Source organism: Crotalus tigris, unplaced genomic scaffold (assembly GCF_016545835.1).
Source record: "Crotalus tigris isolate CLP2741 ecotype Arizona unplaced genomic scaffold, ASM1654583v1 scf7180000017592.2434428, whole genome shotgun sequence".
NCBI lineage: Eukaryota > Metazoa > Chordata > Lepidosauria > Squamata > Viperidae > Crotalus > Crotalus tigris.
This window is the reverse complement of record NW_024096498.1, coordinates 1,581,208-1,605,576: the sequence shown is the minus strand read 5'-3', so window position 1 is coordinate 1,605,576 and position 24,369 is coordinate 1,581,208. Positions and strand designations below refer to the sequence as shown.

The 24,369-nt window shown below is 36.4% G+C and overlaps 1 protein-coding gene across 6 annotated transcripts in view; it reads right to left on the bottom strand.

Moving 5' to 3' along the window:
* Positions 1-2,376: 2,376 nt before the first annotated feature.
* Positions 2,377-24,369, bottom strand: part of SREK1 (splicing regulatory glutamic acid and lysine rich protein 1) — a 40,557-nt gene continuing 18,564 nt past the window's right edge. For all 6 annotated transcript variants that reach the window (XM_039365144.1, XM_039365150.1, XM_039365160.1 and 3 more), the window contains 8 exons: positions 18,518-18,696; positions 16,563-16,693; positions 14,901-15,009; positions 13,063-13,182; positions 12,187-12,750; positions 11,369-11,464; positions 10,102-10,240; positions 2,377-5,641 (listed from right to left, as the gene is read on the bottom strand). In XM_039365144.1, coding sequence (XP_039221078.1) covers positions 5,489-5,641; positions 10,102-10,240; positions 11,369-11,464; positions 12,187-12,750; positions 13,063-13,182; positions 14,901-15,009; positions 16,563-16,693; positions 18,518-18,696 — 1,491 coding nt within the window. In that variant the 3' untranslated portion in view covers positions 2,377-5,488. The remainder of the gene's footprint in view (positions 5,642-10,101; positions 10,241-11,368; positions 11,465-12,186; positions 12,751-13,062; positions 13,183-14,900; positions 15,010-16,562; positions 16,694-18,517; positions 18,697-24,369) is intronic.

Below are 24,369 nucleotides of genomic sequence, written 5' to 3'. Positions count from 1 at the left end.
GAATACAATAAAATTTTAAAGACTATATCTTATTTTCATATGCTTTGGGATACAGAAATATTTTTTTTCTAAGAGCTGTACTATCATTTTATGTTGGAAAATTATTTCTTTTTTCACATTATACTTCAAAGAAAGAAAAAAGGGGAAAAACTGGTGTCTGGAAAAGTTTTTTTTCAACTTACTGAGGATATCTAGTGGCGAAAATCTAATTTGCAACTTTTGGCTATTCTTTGGAGATGGAATAGATGGACCTTCAAATTACTTTTGAAAAGATAAGCTGATGCAGCTGTGAGAGTTGTGGGAGTGGACACTGTTTATTTTTTATTAAAGACAGCCTCCACAAGAATAAAAAAGAGACTCTTTTTAATTACTATCAAAATGGAGAAAGCTCATTTATAATTAAACTGCAAACTTATATTGGAAAAGATTTATAAGGCCACTGCAGAAATATGTGCTACATTGAAAGAGTTTACTACAGAATTAAGATCCAGAAGTGGTACTTCAAATCTTCAAACTGATCTCTAGACTACATCTGACTATTCTATAAATCAAATCATACTAGAAGAGGAAACAACTGAGATAAATAAGGAAGTTATTTTATCTTATAAATATTCCATCTACAGCTTTCAGGACCAGAAGAATCAAAGACTGAGACTGGAAACTTTAAAGCAACAACGCTTTAAGGATGAAAGAAATAGATGCCTAATGCAGACGATGGGATTCCTATTGTTTCAAAGGGCACTACAAGCAATAAAGAGAGATCTATTGGCTGAAAGGGAAGCTTGGCTATGGAAACCTGTCTGGCACAGAAAAAAAGCCAGAATAAGACTGAAAAGAGAAATTTAAAATTGTGTAATGGATTTAAAGGCAATGTTGATTTATGGACAGTTTTAAGGATTAAGATTTAGAGTTAGAAGTAAGAAAAAAGATTGATTATTAGAACAGATGTTTTATTTTATATTAAGAATGTATTTTTTGGAATAACAGGTTTATTTTATGAAAATTATTATGTATTGGAATGGAAAAAATGCTGGCTTTTTAGAGTTGGATTGTTTTAATAACTAATTGTTTTAAATTACTAGAATGATGTTTCTGTATGATAATATAGATATGATAAGGCATGATAATCAATTGGATGAAATTTGAATTTTGTTTAATGAATTGAAATGAATTAAGACTTACACTATTTTGTTATTTTAAAGAGACTGATCGATTGATGAATTATCTATGTATAGGGTAGATTAATATTTTATCTTAATTAGGATATGTATTGTGTAGTGGAAGAAGAAATAAATGAGACTAGTGATAAAATGAGGGATATAAGAATTAGAATATAGCTGGAAGGGATACCTGAATTGATAACTTGTTGATTTAAAGTTAAATTTGATTATGGTAATTGTAAATTTACAAAGTTTTAAAACAGGTTTAGCAGTTATAGAAATTTAAATTAGAAATGGAATATTTTAAATGTATTATGCTAGTTGAGGGAAATATAGAGGGGACATTGAATGTATTGAGTTGACTTATATATATATGGTTCTATTGTTGAATGTTTGATTACCCAATCACCACGGTGTGTCCTGAGCACCTTTTTCTAAGATTGAAAAAACCAATAAAATGTGTTTCAAAAAAAGAAAAGAAATTAATATATCAAATAACTATATTGATATTTTTGCAATGAACTGGTTTTTTTAGTTAAGCTTACAAATTTTCTCCTGAAGCTCTCTGATATAAATAAAGTCACTTAGAAATTAGTATTTACCAATAAGAGTTTATGCTATTTAGTATTTAAACTTTATGGACAGGAACTTGCTCAATTATTCATGCTGTAATCACTATTTCTTTGGCTATGGGGCTACCCCTGAAGACCACTCAGAAGTTAAAACTGGTCCAGAATGCAGCAATGTGCTGCTGTACACTCAATTTGTCCATATTAATCTATTATGCAAACCTCTCGCTTTCCGGATACAATCCAAGGTGCCAGTTTCCACTTTTAAAGTGCCACATGGAAGAAGGCCAGGTTATTTTCAGGGCTGCCCACTCAGTTGGATAGAGTGGACAACTCCAGGTCCCTTCCTCTGAATATTATCTAGCGGGAAGTATAAAGTATGCCTTTTTCATGGAGTTATCTCCCACCCACCCCCAAACCCAGGAGCCAACAGAACCTTTTAGTCTTCTCCCAGACTTTAGGATAGGAGCTGGGGACCTGTGGGTTTCTGCTGGATGTATTCAAGAATGGAACAGATGCCAGATTTTGGTTTCATTTTCTGATTTATATTGTTGTGAATTGCCCAGAATTGCATGCGAAGATGGTCAGCTATAAAATTGTTTAAATGAAATAAAATAGTATTTAAAAAAGGCATAACACTGAGCTAGTAATTTTCAAAAAAAATCTTTTTAATCAGAGACTCAGACTGGAATTGGCTTGATAGCAGAATGTGTGGTAAGGGAGTGGAAATTAAAACAAGTACAGTATCTTTCATGCTTTTCAGTTTAACCCCCCCCCCATTGTGTTATGACTTTATTTTTGATGGCACTATGGAATAAGTTACTTCTAAATTTATATTACTAGAACTCTTGGAAAGTGCAAGGTAAATCCCAAACTTGTTTAATTGTTCTAACGCGTTTTTCAGTCCTCTAAGGATCTAAAATTACTATGCCCAGTGTCTTGTCAGCAACATTTAGCAAAGTTAGCTTCTTTGGCACCTGTGCAGATAGAAGCTCTTTCCACATTTATGCAAGATGCTCTGGCAGACAACAGGGTCATCATATGCACCCATTATACAATCCTTGTATCTCCAAATCTGTCATTTCTATATGTGACATTAAAGACAGATTATTCTACAACCTTGAGCTACACATTTGTGAAGTAACGATGCATGAGCAGAAAGATAGGCTGTGTCCTTGCTAACAATTTTGTGGAAATTTTTAAAAAAATAAATTCAACTTGAGAATTTATATGTTTTTAAGCTGACAACACTATCTTATACAGACTTTTTGGTCACATTGGAATAAATTGTATACTTTGGGATTTTTTAACAATTGTTTTCAGAATTCTGTAAGGAAGCCTGTGCAGCCTTTGCTCTTTCTCTTCTTTGCTCTACATCTTTCTGTCTTCATCTGCCCCCTCCCCCCACCCCCCACTGCAACTTTAGGAGGAATCTGAGCCCTCAGGAAAAACTGTAGAAGAAAAGATCATGCAAACACTGACTACAGTATTCTTCAATTTGGTGCAATATTTTGTATAATGAAATGTCTATGTATTCCTGTGGAACTACACAGAAACAAAACAAAAAGTGTCTCAATGATCTGATGCAATTTCAATAGGAAAAGAGGATTTCATTGTAGACTTACAAGACAACCTATTCAGCTACTACATTAATTTTAAATTGATCCCAATCAAAGCTTCACTAGGCCAACTGTAACCATCTCAGCCTCTGCTTGTAAATTAAAGTAATACTATCTTTGGCAATATATGTAAAATAATTTGGAATATTTGAGAAACACAAAGTACTAACCATTACTGTATACTGAAAAGTTATAACCTTTTAATACATACTCCTCTGTATTCCATTTTTTTTTACTTTGTTATATACCAACGCAAACCAAAGTATCCACATAACAAAATGCAGCTATTGTAGTAAATGATAATCAACTTCCAGGCATTACTTTAAAAAGCAAATCAAAACTACTTCTCTCTAAAATACTAAAATTTATTAGTGATGGTACCAAAGATAGCGAGTATACAATCTTTGCTCTACGCTACTTACACATCATAAATATGACAGCTGCTGTTCCAAGACACAATCTTTCACAGTTCTTCAGATCTGTCATTGCTTTATCAGAATAAGCTGTTCGCTAGCCAACTTCATGTGGCATAAACATCAAAAATTACTGTCCATACTTTACATGGTAAAGCATTCACTAAAGTTTTATTTTTGAAGAAACTTTAGACTGTAACAAAAAAAACAAAAAACCTCACCCAACAATGAGCTACTAAAGCAGTGTCACAATCTATGGGCTCTATTACCTTATAGCTTTCATTTTTCTATAAATATTCACCTATCTGTCCATAAACACAAATATAGAGAACACAAACTGAAAGCTATATAATTATTTGGCTTTTCATACCTTTTTTCAGTGCTATAAAGCCATATGTTTGTATTACATTGTATTCAAATAGTTCTTGATTTTACGGCAACTGTATTATAAGGTATAATCCTTTGCTGTAAATTTTAAAAGGCTGCAATGAGTTGCACTCATCATAATTATTTTCTTTCAGATCTTTATCAAACAGAACAGAAATCTTAATTACTTCTTTACTTGTGATGTTACACAAGTAGTATAGAAATAACCTCTTATATACATACTTTTAAAGGGAGCTTTTTATGCTCCAGTCCTGTTGAGAGGTCAATTACTTTTATTTAGCACTATTCATCTGCCTGATTCAGTATATGATCTGAAAAAATGAATGGATTAACTGGATTGTATGCTGGATCATGCCCGCCTTTTTATGGTCCCTAAACAGCAATTAGCTAGGGATAAAATCAAGAGATCTAATTATTTTAAATAATTAATGGTTGATATGATTGACATCTGGTGTGATTGAATCATCAAAAAGAGCAACTCATAAACAGAGAAATTAAAAAAAATAACCTCTACATTACCAGAAATCACTATTCTCTGTGTCAAAGGCACTAAAGCATCAGCTTGTGCTCTACATCTCCATTCAAAAGTAAAAATTCATTTTTCGCTTTCTGTTCTATTTGCAAGTTACTAGGCACCCTGTAATACAACTCAAGAGAAAGTCAGTTGTTTGGAATTACTACATAGATGTGCTTATAATTGGAAGAATGGAACTCTAGTACAAACATGGATCTTCTTTTTAGAATTAGCATGCATTGATCAACTACTAGTTAAGAGAAGAATTTTAGATTTATGTTCTAAAGAATTTTTTTAAAATATAAAAAGAAAGTCACAAACAACAGAGGAAAGAATCTTCACTTGCCTTTGTGGGCATAAACACAACTATAAAACTGTGTTGGGTTAAAACTTTTCATCACTGTAATTTACAACATCAAGGGAAATATGTTTATTTCTGCACCATTTCCAAGCACATCATCAAAACATATCACATGGAGTTTAGTTTTAAAACCATAAGAAAAACAAAATTTATCAACCTACAAATATTTTAACAACTTCCAAATGCATCTCTGTGTAGCTTTTCAGGATAGTAGACTGCAACCACTTTTTATTTTACAATTTGACCATTGCTGTTTGGTTTTGTCACAGCATATCCTATTGGTCAGCCTTGGCTTCTTGTGTGTCCTCAAACTGACCAAACCATCAAGACTGGAATAGCTGCTAGTACAATATGTTATGTCCAGTTGATTGCTTAATAATTTTTTATCCTCTTTTGATGGATTTTTGAGATCAGAGAAAAAGTCTTGTTTCTTTTGCCAAATGGGTCAAATGTCCAATCAACATTCTACACATCTTCAGTTATAACTGAGATTGTTTCTTCATTTGGTTGGCAATTCCCATTCTGTTGTTGTTCCATTTCTGCTGCAATTGTTGTCTCCTCTTCCACTGCTGCTTTATTGATTTCAGAATTTTTATTCTCTTTACTGAGATCTTTATCCTTTATAAATAAAGAAAAAATATTTAAAAGGCAAGAAATAAAAAATACACATCAAACTTATCTAATTGATTTTTGAGGATATGCACTCTCATGCACTCCAAAATTTGAATTTTAAAACATTTTTCTCATATCAACCACAACTTTGTAAGAAATGTCTGGCACTTAAGCCTATTTTGTTGTATAAGATATATTTTGAGATCCATTGACATTCTTGCTATAGAAGTTAAGACACTCTTCCACTGTCTAAGCAACATAGAAATTCTTTCTTCTACTATTTTTATTACACATTCCATTCCATAACTTTCTGCTGAATAGTTCTTTCCAGAGAACTAGAGTTCTACTGTATTTAGATCGTAATGCTGTGCATCCAGCCAAATATATGTATATTCCGAAGCTTCCCGAATAAGAAAATTAATAGCGATTGTTGAATTCCAGTATTTAATGCCTGACAATAGGTAAGCACAATTAGTTCTAGATTCAAAAAAATGAGCCCTCCCTCATTAACTGGTAACTTTTCTGTTAAAAAAAATAGCTTTAGGCCAGTCACTTCCTTTCAACCCCGTGTATAAAAAATGCAGAAAGAAAGAAAGAAAGAAAAAAGAAAGAAAGAAAGAAAGAAAGAAAGAAAGAAAGAAAGAAAGAAAGAAAGAAAGGAAAAGAAAGGGAAAGAAAGGGAAAGGAAGAAATAAAGACAGAAAGAAAGAGAGAGAGAAAGAAAGAAAGAAAGAAAGAAAGAAAGAAAGAAAGAAAGAAAGAAAGAAAGAAAGAAAGAGAAAGGGAAAGGAAGGAAGAAAAGGAAAGAAAGAAACATCTGATAAAAAACTGAAACCTCTGAATTACTTATTTTTAAATGCCAACTTTTTAATGAAATTCACAATACATAATAATAATGATGATGATGATAATGATAAAGTTGGAAGGGACCTTGGAGGTCATCTAGTCCAACCCCCTGCTCAGGCAGGAAACCCTATACCATTTCAGACAAATGGCTGTCCAGTTTCTTCTTAAAAACTTCCAGTGTTGGAGCATTCACCACTTCTACAGGCAGGTTGTTCCACTAGTTAATTGTTCTAACTGTCAGGAAGTTTCTCCTTACTTCTAAGTTGCTTCTCTCCTTGATCAGTTTCCATCCGTTGCTTCTCATCCTGCCTTCAGGCGCTTTGGAAAATAGCTTAATTCCCTCTTCTTTATGGCAGCCCCTGAGGTATTGGAATACTGCTATCATGTTCCCCCTTGTCCTTCTCTTCGTTAAACTAAACATACCCAATTCCAGCAACCGTTCCTTATATGTTTTAGCCTCAAGTCCCCTAATCATCTTTGTTGCTCTTCTCTGTACTCTTTCTAGAGTCTCAGCATCTTTTTTACATCGTGGTGACCAAAACTGAATGCAGTATTCCAAGTGTGGCCTTACCAAGGCATTGTAAAGTGGTATTAATACTTCACATGATCTTGATTCTATCCCTCTGTTAATGCAGCCCAGCACTGTGTTGGCTTTTTTGGCAGCTGCAGCACACTGCTGGTCATATTTAAGTGATTGTCTACTAGGACTCCGAGATTCCTCTCACAATTACTACTATTGAGCAAGGTACCCCCTATACTATACCTGTACATTTGGTTTTTCTTGCCTAAATGTAGAACTTTACTTTTTTCACCACTGAATTTCATTTTGTTAGATAGCGCCCAGTGTTCAAGTCTGTCCAGGTCCTCCTGTATCTTAAGCCTGTCTTCTGGAGTGTTGGCTATTCCTGCCAGCTTGGTGTCATCCGCAAATTTGATGAGTTCCCCATCTATCCCCTCGTCCAAATCATTGATGAAGATGTTGAAGAGCACTGGGCCCAGAACAGAGCCCTGGGGCACCCCACTACACACTTCCCTCCATGTAGATGCAGTTCCATCGAGGACCACATGCTGAGTATGGCCAGTCATCCAGCTACGAATCCATCTGGTGGTGATGCTGTCTAACCCACATTTTTCTATCTTATCGAGTAGTAGGTTGTGATCTACTTTATCAAATACCTTGCTGAAGTCCAAGTAAATTATATCCACAGCATTCCTCTGATCCACTAATTTTGTCACTTGGTCAAAGAATTCAATAAGGTTTGTCTGGCATGATCTGTTTTTGACAAACCCATGTTGGCTTTTAGTAATGACTTTGTTTGCCTCTAGGTGTTCCCTGATTTGTTGTTTGATTATCTTTTCCAAAATCTTCCCAGGTATTGAGGTCAGGCTGATAGGTCTGTAATTTCCTGGGTCCATTTTTTTTTCCTTTTTTGAAGATGGGAACAACATCAGCTCTTTTCCAGTTCTCTGGTAGTTCCCCAGTGCTTCAAGATCTTTGAAAAATATAGTTCAGTGGTTCTGAGATCACATCTGCCAGTTCCTTGAGAACACTGCATCCTTCTATTGCTATTAGTACTGCAACAATTAGTTTCTTCTATTTCTATAGTAATCATTAGCTAGCCACCAATTAACTATCTAAACCTGCTACACAGAATGGGAAATTATCTTCCACCAAATGAAAGAACCATACCCTAGGATTTAGGAAGCTTTTAAAAGCAATAGTTTTTAAAATATACATTTAGGGACTAAGGCAAGAGATACAATAAACCGGGCTACTTGGAGTTATTATATTTTGTTGAATTTATATTGCTAACATTTGTTTTATAATTTAGTTACTACATTAATTGTAGAACTGAAGAACTGAGCTAGAACTGAAGAAGCTTCTTGGATGAGAAGCAAATCATTTGGAAAAGGCACCTTTGGGACAAAAAAGAAAAACAGCCAATCTAAAGGGAAAGGAGAGAACCCAAATGCACACAATTCATGACTACAAGGACCTGAACAAAGTGACAATTAGACACAGGGCTTTTTTTTTGTCATAGAACGCCCAGAACGGAGTTCCAGCACCTTTTTTGGATGGAACCTTGTAGGGTAGGCAAGGCGGGTTGTATGATGTGTGTAAGCACCATTTTTTTTTTTTTTATAAAAAAGCACTGATTAGACACCATCTCAGATCTACTAAACCAGTTACTAAAAACATCCCCTTTACAAAACTAGACTTGAGAAGTGCTTACAACCTAATCAGAATGAAAGAAGGGTATGAATCTTCGATACAAGGTACAGGAGATTTGAATACATAGTGATGTCTTTCGGCCTGATTTATTCCAAAAAATTTTTCTAGCTTCACAAAGAAACATTTCTGCAAGACATTATTGTCTATTGCATAACCTCTTGGTTTATTCTGAAGATCCCTGCTTGCATGTAACTCATATGAGAAATATATTGCACAAATTGCAAGACAATAAGCTCTTTGCTAAATTAGAAAAATGCACATTCAATTTGACTTGGGTTGTAGAATATCCAGAAAGCATTTAGATGGATCCAGCAAAGGTGCAGTCTATTCTATTACAGTATTTCCACTACCATTCCCTGTTATGCAAAAGACTGCAGCACCTTCTAGGCTTTGCTAACTTCTACAGGAAATTCATCCCTAATTTTGCCAAGCTTGCAAAACCACTACTGCAGCTCCTGAGAAAGGTTCAGTGTTTCTCCTGGCCCCAAAGCAACCCTTTTGTTATGCAAAATGTGAGTTCTACTCTGAACAGTGAAGGGGGGGGGGAGAATTACTTCCATGCTCATTTTACTCAAAAAACGAAACAAAAAAAAACACCTTTTGAAAATAGGGGAGGGGCAGGGGAATAGGTGGGCATAATCTTCTTCCATGAACTGTTACATGACAACAATTCAATAGGATACAGAGAAATATTTAAAATTAAATATAGGCTTCTAAGAGAATTTTGGTGATTAAAAACCCTCACTGAAAACCCTCCTCTTTCTATGTCTACCAACGTTCTTCCAGCCTACAGTGCTAAGGGGAGCAGCTTGCTCTTGTAAAAGTGGAGTCAACTCAATCCTATCTGGTTGCTGGCTGCCACTAAAGGGTATTGGGAACTTGTCTACCTATTCATTACAACAGATAGCTACAAAACCATTAAAATTGCTATTTAATGTATTTCTTGTAGAAATACCACTCAAGATAGCTTATTACATACATATATTATTTAGTTTATTATTAACTTCAGAACAGTATTAGAAAATATGCTAAAACTGAATACAACTGATTTACTTCATCTTCTGCAATTAAGAACAATTGTCTTTCCTTCTTATTGGAAACAACATTCTACCAAGGGAATAATTCTGAGAAGGCCCCAAAAGAATAAAATTCAACACTGCAAATTGTGTACTTTCACACTAAACTATTTGGTTATTTTTTAAAAAAGGAATATGGTATTTATGACTTCTTGTTCTTGCTTGCAATTACTGAGGAATTGAGAAGAGAATTTTTCAGTAATTAAATACAATTCAGGAGGTATCCAAAGAACCAATGAAAGGCAGCAGTCACTGAAGTCTTCCTAAAATATTCTACAATGATTGCATTGGCTTAATCAAAATAGACTTACCTTCACAATTGTGATTTTATCTGATTTTTGTTTGACCTCTTTGTCTTTACTACTCTTTTGCTTTGAGGTAGACCTCTCCCTCTCTCTTCCATCATTACTTATATCTCTCTCCTTCTCCGTCTTTTTCTCTTTCTTGCTTCTGTTTTGGAAAAAATATTATACCCCCCTAATGTAAATAGGATGATTCATTTCATGCTTACAGATATTTTCATATGAATTCATTAAAGAACAATCAGCAAAGTCACACATCCTCAAACAATACTGAATTCATGACAAATAACATTGCAACAAGCTCATAGTACTTAATATATTTAATGACAGAAAAAGTAAAATTTATTTTAGCAATTTCTTCTAAATACTTACTTTAAACATAGGGAAGCTAATTTTAGATTTTACTCAAGATACCTGGATAAAAATAATCAACTATTCTCAAAATTGGCAGATAAATTTGCATTAAATAATTTGGCTGCTCAACATAGAATACCTAGCAATAGAAAAATGTTTTATAAATGTTAAATTTAGCATTTTTTTAAAAAAAATATATCTTAGTTCAGTGATGGCGAACCTTTTAGAGACCAAGTGCCCAAACTGCAACCCAAAACCCACTTATGCATCAAGTGCCGGGTGGGTGTGGCCCACTGGCTGGGTGTCGCCAATTGGGGGTGTGGCCCATTGGGTGGGTGTGGCTGCAGTGGTAACGGCAGACTGGGTGGGACTAAAAAGTTCAATCAATCAATTCCAACTTTGCAAGATCTTTTTTTTACCCATCAAACTAAAAAACACTGGGCCTTAATAATCCCTTTAGGATGTGCTGCAGCAAGCTCCAATAACAACAATTAGGCTAAAGACTGCTCCAAGCCAAGTTCAAACATGTTTCCTCTGCAGTCTTTAGAGAATTGGTTTACCACTATCTTTTTTTCTAGGGTGTTTTTTCAATTTCCAGTCAGGGAACGGCTACAAAAAATTATTTTTAAAGTGAATTCTATATTTCAAAGGAACAATAATGGTTAGTGTACACACACACACACACACACACACACACACACACACACACACAATTTAAGGTAAATTATTTAGAATATCCTAAAAAGAAAAAAACCCTTGAAGATAATTATAGTCAAAGAACAAAAGCCAGACATATGTTTTCTGTTTCTCTCTTTGTTCAATGTTTCTTTTTGCATTAATCTGTCTGCTATTAATGAGAGGCATGTACTGCAGAAGAATCTGAACAGTACAAAAACTCTGCATGATAAATCTATTCACTTACCTCCTTGGAGATGGTGACTGAGATGATTTCCTTTTTGTGATTTTGGATGATCTAGGAGACTTTGAAGGACTTCGACTCTTCCTCTTCCTTCGATCTCTGTAAGATCCATTAATCAAAAATTGGAAGTCCAGTGGGAATTACTAATTTAATTAAGCTCAGGTTGCTCTATCATGTACATCTTAAATTGCAGTCAACCTCACCTATAAAGTTAGTTCAGTGCACATTTTGATTCAAAAGCAACAGTTACTGTTTTTATCCTTACCAGAGAAAAACAGAGAGCCTTCTATAAGCTGCTCTGGGTGCTTATTATGCTAAACCATAATTTGGCATAATGGCCCTGTCTATACAATTCATATAAAAATGTATTAAAACCTAACACAAGTCCAGTTGATTTAAAAGAAAACTGATGAGATATATTTTGAAGAACAAACACTTGCAATGCAGCAGAGGCTATTTACTTATCTGATGAATAACCAAATATATATAAGGCTGTGTATGGAAGTTTATTGCATGATTATATGAACTTCATGTGTAAATATCAAGACAAGGCAAGGGATTTGCACAAGAAAAATCTTGTCTTAGAAGTACCAAAGGTTTATTTCTGGAATCCTTCATATTTAACAGATCAAAGTACATGGTAATTGATTCATTATGTGGCCCTAATTTAATCCCTCCAGATATCAAATCTGAAGGGATTAAATAGGTATCAAATAAATCTTATCATTGTCTTAGTATGCACTAATGCACACTAAATATACTATTTACTACAATTTCAATTTTAAAGAAAATGAATTGAAGAACTTCAAAAAAAATCAAACCTGCTAGCACTACGTGATCTTCTTGAGGAACTATAGCTTCTAGGGGGTGTTTTAGATCTCTTCTCCTTTTTCTTTTTTTCATCTCTCTCTCTGTCTCGATCTCTTTCTTTGTCTTTTGCCTTCACCCCTTCTTTGTCTCTTTCACAGTCCCTCTCTCCCTCCTTTCCTTTATCTTTGTGTTCCTCCTTTTCTCTGACATATTCTTTGTCATCCTTTTTTTTGTCTCCTTCTGTCTCTCTCTCCTTTTCCTTTTCTCCTTCTTTGTCCAAATCTTCTCTCTTATCTTTTTCCATATCTGCTGCTTTCTCCTTCTCTTTTTCTTTCTCTTTCTCCTTCTCTTTGTTTTTTTCTCGCTCCTTATCCCTATCTCTCATTCGTTCCTTCTCTCTATCCTTGGTCTTCTCCTTCTCCCTCTCTCTTCCTCTATCCTTTTCTCTGCCTCTATCTTTTTCCCTGCCCCTATCCTTTTCTCTACCTCTATCCTTCTCTTTTTCTTTATCTCTGTCTCTCTCTCTAATCTTCTCTTTTTCTCTAATCCTCTCTTTGCTTTCTTTTCTCTTCTCCCTGTGGAAAGAAAATATTTATTAATTCATCTTATCCAATATTCACTGTAAGAGAGCACAAGTCAAGTAAACTCAATTCCTAAACTTGTCTTTTAACAGGGTGCAGCAATTACTGATGGCAGAAAAATTACAAAATAGCATCTAGCAGAGAGATAGAAAAATCAGTAAAGGAAAATAATATTATGCTAACTGATCTATCCTCATGCCATTTGTGGTGACCATTAAATATACAGCTGGATAACATACAATTATAATTCTATAGCAAGATGATAATATCAGAAATATGTGATAGTATTAATTATAGTAATCTCACCGAGAAGGAGAGCTGCTTCTTGATCTTTGGCGTTCTTTAGACTTTGAACGATTTTTGGATGGACTTTTGGATCTGCGTCTGTCCTTTTGACTAGAGCGTGATCTATCACGGGATCTACTCCTGCAACAAATAATTGTAGAGGCTAAATACTATAAATTATATTGGTTTTCTTCCTTGTTGCCTGCATTATTGTGCATTTTTTTTAAAAAAATAGAACATTCACAAATTGTTAAACAACATGAAAAGCCAAATAATATGTTCCAAACCCAATTTCAAAGCAAAAGGCAACTAAAATATTCAAAGCAAAAGGCAACTATTGTAAGAAAGGCAACAAATGATGATAATCTTATAATTTATCAGTTTACAAAAAGGGCTACAAAAGTTCTTCCAAAAGTACAACATAATAAAATAACATGCACAGCCAGTTCAAGGCATCTGAATTTAGTATTAATTATATATTGTAACACCCCTGTGTCTCCCATTTTGGGAAGGGGGCAAGGGAAGAGAAACTAACCTATGAAGCTTATTATGCCAATTTTAGCAATAATCCTTACAGCCATGCATGGGGAGAAGCTAGACTGCCTACTCCATCACAGGAGAAACTTCAATCATATGAGCAACAATGTGGATTGATGGATAAGAAGGAACAGAATTTAAGAAATACATTTACTTATTAATACTTCATGTTTTTAGTAAGGTCTTAAAATTTCAGTATATATTAATTACTGGATGTAAAAAAAATGGCTGGAGACAAATATGAATATTAACTAGGTGGCACTTTCTTGGGATGAATGCTATGGATCAAGACATATATTTTTCATAATCATTTCTAATAACATTATAATGGAAGCATTTTGGTATTCTCATATACATCTTTCTCATAATGTATTATTATGTTTGTGAAATCTGTGTCTAAAGAATTTTTGGATTTAAAAAAAACATTATATATTTATTATTACTTCTCAGGTTATCTACAACAATTTTACTTTTCAATCTTGACACACTTCTCATTTTTCTCTGTTTTTATTTTCTGTAGCATATATCACCACTATCACAATTTACACTACATTAAAATATTGATGCACAAAGAAGGCGCAATCTCATCTTGGTCCTCCTTGTTAGAACCCTCCTTCTAACTTAACCAAAAACTGAAAATTCCATTTGTCATCTAAATCAGTGCATTTTGATTTAACTTTCAGACCAGGCTGAATTTGTAGAAACAATTTTTATGTGTATGCAATCTTAGCACATTGGCAACAAGCAAGGAATTCATATCTGAATAAGAAAAAAGTTCCCAGTTCAGAATACTATAATAACGTCTAAGAAGAAGGACTGCAAGTTTTTCACCCATTGTGATAAATCAGGATTCTTAGTAATTTTATTCATGGCCACCATTCAACTTAACTTAGCACAAATTAAGAGAAAATTAATGCATTTGCTTTGCATGTGAAAATATTAAATTTCAATAATTTGGGTACCACCTCAGAGCTGCATAAAGATCTGAAAATTCATGCCATAATTTACTAGCTTCTTAAACTGGACAAAAGGATCTCAAAATACAAGTTCAGCTGTATCACAGTAATCCCTGTAACCCCTGTAATTCACGGCTCCATGAATTGGCAGCAGTGGCAGCAGAGATGGCACTAGCCGAGGGGATGGTTTTGTGTGAGTAACCTAATCCCACACGTGCACAAATAAAGCTTTGTGCGCTCGCCCGCTGCTTACGCAGCCCAGTTCCTAATGAGCCACGGCTGGGAACTGGGGACACCTGCCTTAGCTGACATAGGAGAAGACAAATTCACTGTAGATCTCAGAGAAGCCTTATGTAGAAGACTTACCTGCGTTTTGAGAGTGATCTTTTCCTTCGAGATTTTGAACTAGATCTGGATTCTGAACGTGAATGGGAACGTGATCGACCACCTTTTCTTTCATTGCTCTTTCCAGACTCTGAGAGAAAAAACGACTTTGCAGTGTAAGCTCAGAATATTTAAAGATCCCAGCTAACAATCTGGCACAAGTGGAATGTACCACATATATTGCAAGGGGCCTACTCTCTGCACATCTTCCTTCTTTGCAAAAATCCTTCAGAAACATCCAAGAAAGTCATTGCATATATTCGTTGAGTGCAGCCATCCTGCAGCAGTACACATAAACCAGATAATTATAAACAGCTAGCTAAATAAGGAATGGGATTTGTTGCTGCCACAATGCACAAGATTAAAACATGTTTGGTAAAATTGATTTCAGACAGAAAACACATAAAATCTGATAGAATTTTGAAAAACTATGCAGAAATGCACATGAATAGCACTGGAATTTTACTATCAAAGCATTGCTATAATTAGGTAGTTAATCCTCAAATCTTTAAGAACATAATGGACTCAACCTATATGAAAGGCAATAATTTTAGAACCAGAGTCAAGAAAATAAAATTTTGTTCATTCAGTTTTTATGTTATAGCTAATAACATGAAATGAAATGATAGACTGATTCATAATGTATGTTCATTACTATTCTACAAACTTAGTTAAATAGCTATGGTGTTTAAGGTCACTAATTTCAATGTGCATATTTTACATTGTTTATTGAAAACAGATTGACTAGATGTTAGCCATATCAAGAAAAACTACCAAGATAATCTGTATGAAGTTTTCTTTCATTTTTAAAAGTTATCCCATATTATTCAAATAAGGACAAGAATTTTAAGGGTCAGAATTTCTTTTTCTATGTAAGGTACTTAAGAAAATTTCATGGATTGATATTTGTTTCTTGGATAATCTGCCAACTACTTCAGTATTTTCATTACAAAATCAAGTTATCTCTAGACTTTGCCTGACACTTGTCTTCTCGTGTTCTGGTAAATGACTAATTTTAACTGCATGGATTATTTTAGTAGTTTTTATAAAAGCAAGTGCTGAATAGATGAATAATGCTAGTTTTGACCTTTTTCTAATTATTATAATTTTCTGATGATTCTGGATATTATTACTACTTCAATAAATGTAGAAGTATCCTCTAAATCTCAATACCTAAAAGTAAAAAAGCAGAACAACTGAGCACATTACTTATCTGCACTCAAAGAAAACATTGATGTTCCCAGGAAAAGTTATACTTCAACACAAAATAATGGAGCTGAAAACCATAATGAGAAAGAAGTCCAAAAAGAAAGAAAAAGATAGGGAAGCAGATCAGGCAGTAAGAAGAATGAAAAATCTGAAAGGAGAATTAAGGAGACCAGAGAATGGGCCAACAAAATAGTACTTTTTTTTAAACGATTAGAACTTATTCAATACTCTGACATTAAAAAGCAGTGCTATCAGGTACTTTAACTGCACATTTTTGATTATAAAGTACTAAACCACTCCTCAAAATTACTGAGTCCACCAAAGAATTCTGCCCAGGATAGCATCTCCCTGTTTCCTAGAAGAAGAAAAAATGCTTCACCAAATATACATGCCAGGAGTTATCCCAGTGGAAATACAGGGCAAGGAAAAGCCTACCTGGCTCAATAGCAGCTGATATAAAAGATTGAGCTTCCCGTACTCTCTTCATCACTTCCTCCAACTCCTTTGCAGCAGCTTGTGGTGTCATTTCAGGCGGCTTCACTATTGCATTATTGGAGTGATTTATTCTAAATTAAACCACAGGTATTATTTAGTTATTTCACTGCATCTATGCATATGCTTTATTTTATCTTTTTTTAAATTGTGCAATTGAGTAGAAAACGGACTCATTCTATTAGGTCACGAATGGTTTGGACTAGACTTCAAAACAATGAGTCTGACAGATAAAACTACTGATTTTTTTATCTTATTATTCCGTGAGGAATAATCAGTCTTTTTTTTTTTTGCATGTTATGATTAAAAGGGGGGGAGGGGTTAAAACTATCAAGAGATACATTTTACATAAAAGCCTGTCCAGTGGTGTCCAACTCTTGGCCACAGTGCTCATCTCTGTTTCTTAGCCGAGAAAGCCAGTGTTGTCCGAAGACCTTTTCTGTGGTCATGTGGCAAGCATGGCTATACACCAAAGGCGTACAGAACACCCATCAAAGTGGTACCTATTTATTTGCTTGCATTTTGCTTGCTTTCAAACTGTTGGGTGGGCAGGAGCTGGGCAGGAACAGGAGTTCACCCCATTGTGCAGCGCTCGGGTCTCAAACCCAGGCTGTCGGCTTTCCAGTTAAAACTCAGCATCTTTAACTGCTGAGCCATCAAGCCCCCCTCATAAAAGCCTATAGCTTTTAACAATTACTTACCTGTTTATTCCTCCTCTCAGCTGACAATATAGAAAACTAATTTGAAAAACATGGTACAAGATAGACCTGAGACCTGCTAGTAAAATATCTTTGAATTCAGATGTTTTTTTTTCTTCCCCTTCTGTCAAATCATAATCCCATAACTCCTTAATCCTTTCCATCACTCTCTAATTTAACTAGATCACATCTAATTCTTTTGTTACATTATTGCTCTCCTAAGCTTCCTTTTCTCTCCACCTTCTTAATTTCCTAAGAATGCATGCAGATCTATCCAAAGCCCAGAGGCACTTGTACTATCAAGATACAATTTAGCTTCAGCTTACTGCTTCCTTTTGATGAGATCCAAGCAAAATATTAAATTAGCATAACATTTTAAATTTTATTAGATATTAAGAGAACACTTCTTGAATATAAAAGAGAATGTGGGAATGATGTTTGTGGCCAATTGCCTATCCCTGTACAAATACAAAAATGAAGCCTCTGATCTGATTTTTCAAAATATGCCTTTATTCTCTAAATTAAATTAAAGAGACATCTAAGTTTTACAGCATTTAACATGGTGCTTTCCAGAGAGCCTACAATTTCCAAGACTCTCAATCAGTACAGTGAATTGTCTAAGATCTCTAGCACAGAACAGGACTCTATCAATGTAGTACAGAACTGGGTCTCAATTTAGCAGCTGCCTTTATGAAAATATAATATATACATAGTGGAAGTATTCTCTCAGGTTTTCATAAAAACATCTTGCCATTCACATTTTATGAAATATTTATAGTTGGAGATGGCAAGTGTGAACTTCAACTTCCCACAGGCCGACCAAATTTTCTATGCTAAATCCCCAACTTATAAGTTGGGCTTCTGTCCAAAGGCTATTTATTAACTAATTATAGCAAATGTATTGTTTCATTTTGAGTAAAGTCAATGAGTTACCAATAAAAACATTTGCATTTTCCCCATAGACATACAGCAGAACTATTTGTTAAGCGTGTGCAATATATTGCTTAAGTAAACCCATGGGACTTGCACAAATTTTGTGGAAATGCATATGAATTTTCCTATGAAGAATATGTATGTATATATTATGCTAGAAATAGGCAACCTAATACTCTCCAGATGGTTTGGACTACAACTCTTTCAAACTCTTTCCATTCTGGCTAATGTTGTTAGAAATTGATTATAAAAGTATGTTTTTCTTACTTCAATGGTCTGTCTCCAAACACAACTCCATTAAAGGCAAGAGCTCTAGGTACAGAATTCTGGTCAGCAAATTCCACAAAGGCAAAGCGTGTTGGCTGGGTTTCATCACCTGCCATCCGCACAAACTTAACTTCTCCAACTTGCTTGAAAAACTCAAGCAACTGATCAGCTGTTGTAGTCTGAGGGGAAAAAAAGCAAACAACTCAAATTAAAAATAACTTGTATTTGATTCTGCTTATTCTGATCATGCCAACTACAATGTTAATATCTGTCACCATAATGGATCTGCAAATGAACACTATCTTGAATACCAATGAAAACTACATCTTGAATACCAATATTAATAGCAAGAAATAACACTTTTATTTCCATGATTTCTAAATAATAACACCTTAAAGATCTTGTTTAAATTTATCTGACTTATAAGCATGGAATTTTCTAATTGTCTGGTTATCGCAGAATGAATGACAACAATGATTATTTGGTGAGTATCTCCTTTAAAAATATGAGTGTATGTGTGTGTGTGTGTGTATATATATATATATATATAGTCAATTACCAATAAAACGTGAACACCAGGAATATAATAAACTATAAAAGTTTAAAACCATCACCGATCACCAAGCTTTCGTCAGATACTTCTGACATCGTCAGGGTTAATGCTGGTCTGTGGGAGAGTGCCTTTATAGGTGAGCCATCATTTGCACACGGCTCCTAGATCTTGTCGTAGGTCCTAATTGATTTAACTGCTTTTTAATTATGGCTTCCATACTGATGACTCCTCTTTTCTTGCTTTTACTGCTTGTGGGTGTGTCATTATTCCCCTCTACCTCCCACTGTCTTGAATTAGGGAGGTTCTTTCCTCCCCTTTTTTGGTCATTTGTATCTCTAAGTTGTTCCCTCTTCACACCTCCGTGTCTCCTACTTTCCTCCTTCTTCTGATCTTTACTTGCTCCCCAATTGTCATCCCTCATTCTATGGGGGCGCACTCTCAGCCTTTCTCCCCATCCCTTGCTTTCCATTTCCCTCTTTGGCTGCATAAACTCCGTTTCTGTCATTGCCATTCCGTCTGACATCTACTTGCTCTTTCACCCCATTATCAATGTTCTCGGACTCCACGTCAGACTGAATCCCTTAAATATCTCCTTCCTCCTCATACAAGCCCTTGTGTGCCCTCCTTTTTTGAATACGTATGCCTGGTTCCTTTGTATCCCTCCCTCCATCAACACAGTGATCTTTTTTACAGTTTCTATCATGTTCTACCCTTATTTGCATTTCCCCCCCATTCACACTGCTCTCTCTCTATATTCTCTCGGGCGTTCCGATTGGCGCTCTGTTGTTTCCGTTGATGGACTGTCGTCACAGGGCAAGCCGGTCCCATCCTCCTTCTTTCTTGATGCTGCTGGATCATCACTGTTTTGGGTTTCAGGGGGTCAGGAATGATTGTTCGTTGGTTAATTGCCTCTTTCTCATTATGCAAGCGTTCTCTCACTGTCTGGAAGCGTGTGCATGTCTGGAAGCGTGTGCATGTCTGGAAGCGTGTCCTGGAGCAAAGGGGGAGAAGTCCCTCAATCGTTGACTATTCTCCTGAATGTCCATGGGCCGTTGCTGTTGTTGTGGGGGGTGAAAATTCATCCCCTCCATAACTTCTTCCCTAGGGTTACGTGGTACTGTCGCAGGGTGTCTCCTTAGGGATGAATTTTCACCCCCCACAACAACAGCAACGGCCCATGGACATTCCTGGTGTTCACGTTTTATTGGTAATTGACTATGGATTCACCCAGGAGAGAGAGAGAGAGAGAGAGAGAGAGAGAGAGAGAGAGAGAGAGAGAGAGATCTCCTGGGTGAATATATCCTGGGTGAATCCATAGTCAATTACCAATAAAACGTCATAGTCAATTACCAATATATATATATATCCTGGGTGAATCCATAGTCAATTACCAATAATTGAAATATATATATATATATATATATGTATATATGTATATATGTTTTCGCGGGTATTTGTATGAGGGTCTTTGGTTGTTCGGGTTTTCTCCCGCGTAAAATTGGAAGTGTCTTGGCGACGTTTCGACGAAGTCCCATTCGTCATCTTCAGGCTGGTGTTTTCAGCTTCGTGCTTTGAGCAGCAATGTGTGCTCTTAGCTGTTTCTTCCTTTTAACTGCCAGTGGGGGTATGAACTGATTGGGTGGGAGCTTGGACTGTGTTCTGATTGGGTGGAGGTGTGTTCTGAATGGTTAGGGGCTTGGCTGTGCTCTGATTGGCTGGGGGAGTGTTCTGTTTGGTTGTGCTCAGGTTAGTCTGAGTTGCAGAGGGGTTTAAGATTTTGGGCTGCCTTGCTATTTTTTGGCTTCGCGTTCGTGGTCGTGTCCTCTTCATGGAGGGTGTCAGTTTGCTTCATGTATGGATTGGAGGGGTTTAAAGTGGCTAATGATGCAGCTGTGGTCTGGCTTCTGGTTTGTGGTCGTGCCTCGTCATCGGTGTGGCTTTGGGTTTGTTTTTTGCGTGGATGTGTGGTGGTGACATCCTGTGTGGTTTTTGTGAGTGTGGGTCTGGTATCATTTTTTGTGTTAGGGAGTCGTTTGTCAATAAGGGCGGGTTTCCAAATGGCTGGTAGGCGGGAGGTATCATCTCACTTGTTCATGCTGTGTGGGCGTTTTTCTATCTCGATGGCTTCTCTGATTATTCTGTTATTAAAATGTTCACTTTTGGCAATGGTTCTGGTATTTTTAAAGTCAATTTCATGTCCTGTGGCTTTAAGGTGTTGGACCAGGGAAGATGTTGGTTCCTCTTTTTTGACTGAGTTCTTATGTTCTTCAATGCGTGCACTTATTCTTCTGTTGGTTTGTCCGATGTATGTGGTGGGACAAGTGGTGCATGGGATTTCGTATACTCCTTGATTTTCTAATTCAATTTTATCTTTGGGGTTTCTAAGGATGGTGGATATTTTTCTGTTTGTGCAGAATGCTGTTTTGATGTTGTGTTTATGGAGGATCTTACTGATTCTGTCTGTGGTGCCTTTTATGTATGGGAGGAGGGCTTTGCCGTTTTCTTGTTCTTTGTCTTGGATTTTAGTGGGGGTTTCTTTTTGGATTAGGTTTGTAATCTTATTTCTATGGAATCCATTGGATGTTAGTACATTGGTGAGAGTGTGTAGTTCGGGTTTTAGGTGTTGTTCGTCAGCTAAGTGTTTTGTTCTGGAGATGAGTGTCTTGGCTACAGAGTTGATCTGTGCTGGGTGGTGGTGTGAGAGAGCGTGCAGATAGCGGTTTGTGTGTGTTTTCTTCTGGTAGATGGTGTGTCCTAGGGAGCCATTGGATTTCTTGTAGACTAAGACATCCAGGAAGGGAAGTTGGTTGTTAGTTTCTGTTTCCATGGTGAACTGTATTTTGGGGTGTAGGCTGTTGAGGTGTGTGAGGAAGTTGTCCAGTTTTTCTTTCCCATGTGGCCAGATTATGAAGGTGTCGTCTACGTATCTGAGCCAGAGTTTGGGTTTGTGATCCGATTTTTCTAGAGCTTGGGTTTCAAAGTGTTCCATGTACAGGTTGGCAATGACAGGTGAGAGGGGTGATCCCATGGGTGCTCCTTGTGTTTGTTTGTATTTTTGTCCATTATAGATGAAGTATGTGTTGGATAGGCAGTGGTTGGTCAGATCTAAGATGTGTTTGGGGGGGTTATATTTGTTTTGAATAGCTGTCAAGGCTTCTTTGATAGGCACTTGGGTGAAGAGGGATATGACATCGAAGCTCACTAGTAGGTCGCTGGGCTGTAAGTTTTGTTTCTTTATGATCTCATCCAGTTTATAGCGAGATGATACCTCCCGCCTACCAGCCATTTGGAAACCCGCCCTTATTGACAAACGACTCCCTAACACAAAAAATGATACCAGACCTACACTCACAAAAACCACACAGGATGTCACCACCACACATCCACGCAAAAAACAAACCCAAAGCCACACCGATGACGAGGCACGACCACAAACCAGAAGCCAGACCACAGCTGCATCATTAGCCACTTTAAACCCCTCCAATCCATACATGAAGCAAACTGACACCCTCCATGAAGATGAGGCACGACCACGAACACGAAGCCAAAAAATAGCAAGGCAGCCCAAAATCTTAAACCCCCCTGCAACTCAGACTAACCTGAGCACAACCAAACAGAACACTCCCCCAGCCAATCAGAGCACAGCCAAGCCCCTAACCATTCAGAACACACCTCCACCCAATCAGAACACAGCCAAGCTCCCACCCAATCAGTTCATACCCCCACTGGCAGTTAAAAGGAAGAAACAGCTAAGACCACACATTGCTGCTCAAAGCACGAAGCTGAAAACACCAGCCTGAAGATGACGAATGGGACTTCGTCGAAACGTCGCCAAGACACTTCCAATTTTATGCGGGAGAAAACCCGAACAACCAAAGACCCACATACAATAAAAATATGATCCCTGGGTATATCCATATTTAAAACCAAACAAATATGGGAGGAACACCGAGAGTGGAGGGGAGAGAGTGGTGAAGACTGATGCTCCTGATTGCCGTACAGAGAACATCCAGGGCGAGTTGGTTAAAACTAGGATGGAATGTATAAAGATCGGAGATAAAGAAAGGAGACGCCTGGGGGCAACAACTACCAGATCGTACTCAAAAAGGGGAGAAACAGCCTCATTAGCATGTTTGGGGAATACGACCCGCCCACCCCACCTCGCAATGCCAATCTGCCCGTATCAACAGGCAACACGGAAGAGCCCTCAAGGCGGCACCGTGCAAGCAAGGAGCAAGGAGGAAACAAGGGGTGTGATAGCAATTAACTTGAATAACATCTGCGGAGACCATGATTGGGGAAAACACAAAGAAAATAAGAGACAGTGCGTTGCAACGGGGCAATCAGAACGGAGTGGGGAAAGGGGAGGATGGAGGGGTATAACTAAACAAAATGGGTGTGGCAATAAAGCAAAAAAAGAGAGGGGGGACGTTCCATCAAACCCCGAATTTGGCAAAGAGAAAACATCCGATGACAGTTACACAAGCAAGAAATGCAAGAAAGCAATTATTGCTAATGAGAAACCGGCAACTGGGAAACAGCCTATTCCAGCAGGCCCAATGACAAGATCTAGGAGCCGGGTGCAGACTCTGGCCAATCTATAAAGAGGACTCTCCCACTGACCGGCATTTTGAGCCCTGATGATGTCAGCAGTTGCTGACGAAAGCTAGGCGTTTTATTGGTTTTGTTGTAATTTTATTGACATTTTACCAAATTTTATTAAATTTTTTAGCACTCCCTGGTGCTCACATTTATTTGTTTGGTTTTATATATATATATATATATATATATATATATGTATGTATGTATGTATGTATGTATGTATGTCTTTGGTTGTTCGGGTTTTCTCCCGCGTAAAATTGGAAGTGTCTTGGCGACGTTTCGACGAAGTCACATTCGTCATCTTCAGGCTGGTGTTTTTAGTTTCTTGCTCAAGAAACTAAAAACACCAGCCTGAAGATGACGAATATGACTTCGTCGAAACGTCGCCAAGACACTTCCAATTTTACGCGGGAGAAAACCCGAACAACCAAAGACCTATATACAAATACCCGCGAAAACCTCAGAAAACAAATATATAATATATATATATATATATATATATATATATATATATATATATATATATAGAGAGAGAGAGAGAGAGAGAGAGAGAGAGAGAGATTATATAATCTAATAGTCTTTTTGAAATTGTTATAATTTTATAACTTTATAATTTTAACATTTTTAATCTTAAATCAAATTTAATATTTTAGTTTTAATTTTATATACTGTTTACATGCTGATTTTATACTGTACA